Source organism: Nematolebias whitei, chromosome 15, assembly GCF_014905685.2.
Source record: "Nematolebias whitei isolate Nwh7 chromosome 15, NemWhi1, whole genome shotgun sequence".
NCBI lineage: Eukaryota > Metazoa > Chordata > Actinopteri > Cyprinodontiformes > Rivulidae > Nematolebias > Nematolebias whitei.
Genome location: NC_056512.1, coordinates 25,574,408 through 25,578,045, shown reverse-complemented (window position 1 = coordinate 25,578,045; position 3,638 = coordinate 25,574,408). Strand labels below are relative to the sequence as shown.

At 39.8% G+C, this 3,638-nt stretch overlaps 1 protein-coding gene across 1 annotated transcript in view; it reads left to right on the top strand.

The window, feature by feature from the left end:
- The window catches only part of cacna1ha (calcium channel, voltage-dependent, T type, alpha 1H subunit a), a 163,760-nt gene extending 160,324 nt beyond the window's left edge, over positions 1–3,436 (top strand). The window contains exons 30-33 of the mRNA XM_037688512.1: positions 1,375–1,533; positions 1,666–1,806; positions 2,004–2,172; positions 3,432–3,436. Of these exons, the coding sequence (XP_037544440.1) occupies positions 1,375–1,533; positions 1,666–1,806; positions 2,004–2,172; positions 3,432–3,436 (474 nt within the window). The remainder of the gene's footprint in view (positions 1–1,374; positions 1,534–1,665; positions 1,807–2,003; positions 2,173–3,431) is intronic.
- Positions 3,437–3,638: the final 202 nt, after the last annotated feature.

The window sequence follows — 3,638 nt, the reverse complement described above, 5'->3', positions numbered from 1 at the left end:
GGGGGGGGGGGGGGGGGGGGGGCAGTGTTGAGCATGACCAAGGATATGCCCCTCTGAATAGTTCGTAGACTTCCTCAGTATGAGGGAACGGAGGGGCAGAGCATCAGGTTATGGCCTTTCAAAGCCAGGCAGGGAGCCAAATTCAGATAAACACAATTGCTTTGGGGACAGGCCGAACTTTTACTGACTTCTACCTTGAATCTGTGTCGGTCCACTTGTTTCCGAAACGTCCACATTAAATGGCCACACCAATGGACCATGCCTGAGAACAATCCACGAGATCTGATCCATCCTACCAAAAACATTTGAGTCTGGGTGCTCAAGGCACAAACCAAACCATCATATAAGGCAGGCATCCTGACCACGTCCAAATTTGCTGCCGATGACTTCCTTGATTGTAAATAAAACAGGAACCAGTCAATTCGAAAAAGCAGGAACCAGTTATCATAAATCCAATGATATATGCGTCCTTAAAATCTACGAATGACAGCAGAGATTGACACATCATCAAGTCTTCCAAGTCAATGAGATAAACAGCTGCATGCGTGCCAACAGGGCAAATCAACTCACCTAAAGCCTGTCTTCTCTTTGAAGAAATGTTAACAATTGTGTTGAGGGACCAACTGACCAAATCCATAAATTATGATTCAGAAGATTTGTAGAAGAGAGGCTCTAAGCAGTTTCACAGACAGGGCAGAGCTAATCAAAGCAGAGAGGGAGAGGAGGAGAAAACGTCCGCCCTTGACAAGAGCAAGCGTTGAAGTGAATGACAATAAAGAACCTTGACCTTAAATCCAAATTTAACCTTAAAATGTCCTTGCTGACAACTTTCTGGAAGTGTATGGCTTGAGACCAAACAAGATTCAAAATTTTAGTTCGTATTTAGCTAAGAGGTTTATAAACTGTGGAAGTGGTCTAAATTCCAGTTTGTGTCGTTTTGCTGAAACGTTTCTTGCTGTTTTTTTGTAGATAATGTGGCATTTGTGTATAAATGTATTTATGCACAGACCAGTCATGCTGATATAAACCCTTCCCCTTTGACTAATATTTTATATTGTTTACCCATTACATGAGCTTTGACCAGCTAGAGCATGAATAAATCACATCAGAGTGCACTTCAGAGTCTGTGGTAGTGGGACAGTTTATATTATTTGATCCCTGGAGATTGGAAATGTTCCTGTTCCTATGTGCCATGTTACCACACCCAGTTGGTATTCAGGGTGTTGAGACCAGATGATTTGATACATTTCTTAGCAGCTTTGGTGTTTGGAAACCTTTGTAGGTCAGCATGCCATCTATCTTGTCTGTTTTTTTTTTTCTTTCCCTCCTGACCATCTTTTTTTTTTTTCACAAACCTGGCCTGTTTTTCTGAAGGACACCTTACGAGAGTGCCAGCCAGACGACCGCCACTGTATCTCATACCTGCCTTGGATCTCGCCAATTTACTTTGTCACCTTTGTGCTCATGGCCCAGTTTGTTCTGGTCAATGTTGTGGTGGCAGTTTTGATGAAACATCTAGAAGAGAGCAACAAGGTACGGTCATAAAACTTAACCAGCAGCATGAAGATGTGGATGCAAGTCGTTGATTCCCACATGGCTTCCTTGTTTTGTGCAATGTCTTGCCAATTTTCTAAAGTAAAATATTTATGTTTACAAATATCACAGGAGGCTAAAGAGGATGCCGAGATGGATGCAGAGATTGCATTAGAGATGGAAGAGGAGAGACAACGCAGACAAAGTATAACATCCATCAAAAGCTCGGTTGGAGGGGCCCATATTGGGTCATGTCCCAATTCACCTGGAGAGGTGGGAAACCAACCTGGTTCATTATATGGTTACAATTGTAATAGTGCAGACTGTTACAGAAAACCTAGCAATAGCAGCATGTGCTACTTGTTTCTCAACATTTTAAATCAATGTATTGAGTGATTTAAATTCTGCTTTACATGCATTTTTGTCTGTCAGTTGCATTAGAGCTTTGTGGTTTATGTCTCCCTCTGCAGGAGGAAGCGGAGCAGTGCAATGACCAGGACCTGCTGTCCACACAGAAGATGTCTGTGTCCAGGATGCACTCTCTGCCGAATGACAGCTATATGTTTCAACCTGTACGCCCTGCCAGCCCCCCCTACCCTTTAAAGGATGTAGAGGCCAGTTCCCAGCACCAGTATTCAGGTAACTTGAAAAGCAGCTCTCCATTCAGGTTTTGCTGGTTTTTTTTTTTACTTTTGCATTCTTTTATATTTTCTGTGCATTAACATGATACCGAGAGAGGCACTGCTGACTAAACTGCCTAACTTCACATGGAACAAGTTTTTCCATGATGCATGCATCCTAACATCAAGGCAAAGCCAGTGCTAATTACATGCAGGCATTAAGTTTAACCCGTTTTAGTTACAACTGTACAGTTAGTGCATTACTATGTGATTTTAATAAACTTAATAAGTTGTTTTTAAATCTATGAATTGAAAATGACTTTTTTTTTTGCAAGAGTCAAAAGTAAACTCTTGTAAAAACATGACATAAACAGAACAAGCTCATGGTTAACAGTTCAAGAATACAAATGCCTTTGTTTTCAGAACATATTGTTCAGAATGTTAAATGTTAGCATGTTTTGTGGACTGCTTATAAAGCATCAACAATTAACACAGAAAATCCAAGGAATATATATCTCCCATGAGGCATGATGGTGAGTGTGCACAGGTGTGCTGATTACTAATGGAAGCCTAAGAAGGCTAATGTAAGAGGCTGCATCCAGAGACTAAAACCCCAGTGTTATGTAACAATATTCGTTTTGTTTTTTCCAGCTTGTTATGCTTTTCTGTTTTAAAAAATCAAAGTAAATGAAAAAAAATGTGCTTAGTACACTAACAGAAACTGTTTCACCCATAGTCAGAGTCTAATGGCATGTTGAGACAAGGCTATGGACAGACCCAGCTCTGTCCCAAGGTACTGACTGCAGTGGATGAGTTGATACATGTGAATCTCTGCAACCTTCACACATGCTTATCTGCTAAGCTGTGATACAGCTGGATACTAAGGAAGAATTATGATTAACTTTATGACCAAGCTGCAAAGTCACAAAAGCAGATGTGCAGAAAATGTGCTAATGACAGGAAATGTGATCATTTAGCTTTACAATAAAAGTGACTTTACAGCTTGAGCTCAGTGTATGAACTTAACATGAAGCAACAGAATGTTTAAGACTCTGGTTACATAGTTTCTCAATGTCTTCTTACAAAGATTTGGCTTTTGATGGCCTTGATTTTTTTCTTATTTAATCTACTTGACACTACACATAAAGGCCCAGAGAAGCAAACATATTAATTGCTCATGAACTTTCTACAGAACCTCACCTCCCAAAAATCTGAACCGTCACTTTAACGCATCTGAAAATGACATTTTCTTGACTTAATGTCACATGAAACTTTCAGTGTAACCAGACTCTAACACAGAATTACATGCAAAAAAAACCCCTGACCTTTATCTGCAACTCAACACGTTTGCTTTGGTCAGCAACTTACTGTATGCGCTAACAAGTTTAATTTATGCAAACATTTTATTTTGATAGCAGATTTGATGCATTTTCATGTTAAATATAACTGAATCTTTCTCTTGTAATGTTTTTTGAAAGTTTATTT